We start from the raw sequence: 1,259 nt of genomic DNA, 5'->3' as shown, positions 1-1,259 counted from the left end.
GTTATATAAATGTTTAATTTTTCTTTCTCTTTAGTTACTAAATAGATAAATTGCATAATCATGTTTTCCATATTTTCGTCATTGTAAATAATCATTTAACCACTCAGAATCTTAAAATCTGAATAAATGACACTTGTTGTCCAGTTCGTTTCCATAAAAATTTTGCATATTTTTGTGTGAAAAAATTTTTTGAAAATTTTAGTAGAATAGTTATATATAAATGTTTAATTTTTCTTTCTGTTTAGTTACTAAACAGATAAATTGCATAATCATGTTTTTCATATTTTTGTCATTGTAAATAATATTTTTTCTTCTGATAATTGAAAAGATGTTGTTTGTAGTAGGGAAAAAGAAACACTCGTACCAACCTAAAAATTTTAAATTTAAAGTATTCTAAATTTTTTTTATTTTGGCTATCCAAAAAAAATTTTTTTTGGGAGGGGGGGGGGATGTAATACGAAAATTGGTATAAAACGTAAAAACGCATAGTTTTGCGTGTCCTTTTCATCATAATGTGATCCTGATAAGCTGTGCCGGAATTGTCCGGAGTCTTGTCCTCTTCCCCTCGTGTGCAGGAGTGGGGACGTGAACTGTTAGCAATACCAGCCTACATTTAAATAAATCTGTTTAGAACGTCTGATGGCTTAAGACTGCAATTATTTCAAGCTAAAGACAACACTGATAACAGAGTTGTAGCCCTGTTATTACATATATATTATATATATATATATATATAAATATATATATATATATCATATAGTATATATATAAATTATATAAATTATATTATATATATATATATATATATATATATATATATATATATATATATATATATATATATATATATATATATATATATTTATTCGGACAAACTTTACAGGAAGGTAGGGGACATCACACGGATTCAGACTTGCATAACAACCCATATTCGGAAATGTTTTCGTTCGCCTCTAAGTAGTGTTGTTCACAAGACGGATTGGGCATAATGGCCCGGTTCTCTGGCCAACACGCTCTCCTGATTTGAGCAGCAGGGATTTATTTCTTTGGGGTGCACTGAAAAGTGCTGCGTACGCATCACCCGTGGATTCTGGAATGAATCTTAGTGCAAGAATCACTCGTGCTGGTGCTGATCAACACAGGTGTACCAATCTATTAACCGATGGTGCAACGCACGCATTGCTAGCATTGATTGAAACTTTAAACGTCTTTCTTGACCTTTTTTCGTGTCAACTATCACCTAATATCTTTCGCCAATA

The 1,259-nt window shown here is 30.8% G+C and overlaps 1 protein-coding gene across 1 annotated transcript in view; it reads right to left on the bottom strand.

Moving 5' to 3' along the window:
* Positions 1-929, bottom strand: part of LOC147803006 (uncharacterized) — a 21,183-nt gene extending 20,254 nt beyond the window's left edge. Inside the window, exon 1 of the mRNA XM_087152826.1 lies at positions 877-929. Within this exon, the coding sequence (XP_087008952.1) occupies positions 877-929 (53 nt within the window). The remainder of the gene's footprint in view (positions 1-876) is intronic.
* Between the last annotated feature and the right edge of the window lie 330 nt (positions 930-1,259).

Source organism: Parasteatoda tepidariorum, chromosome 10, assembly GCF_982258835.1.
Source record: "Parasteatoda tepidariorum strain Cologne lab strain chromosome 10, Ptep-v5.0, whole genome shotgun sequence".
Classification (NCBI taxonomy): domain Eukaryota; kingdom Metazoa; phylum Arthropoda; class Arachnida; order Araneae; family Theridiidae; genus Parasteatoda; species Parasteatoda tepidariorum.
Note: the sequence above shows the minus strand (reverse complement) of the source record. Positions and strands in the feature narration are given on the sequence as shown.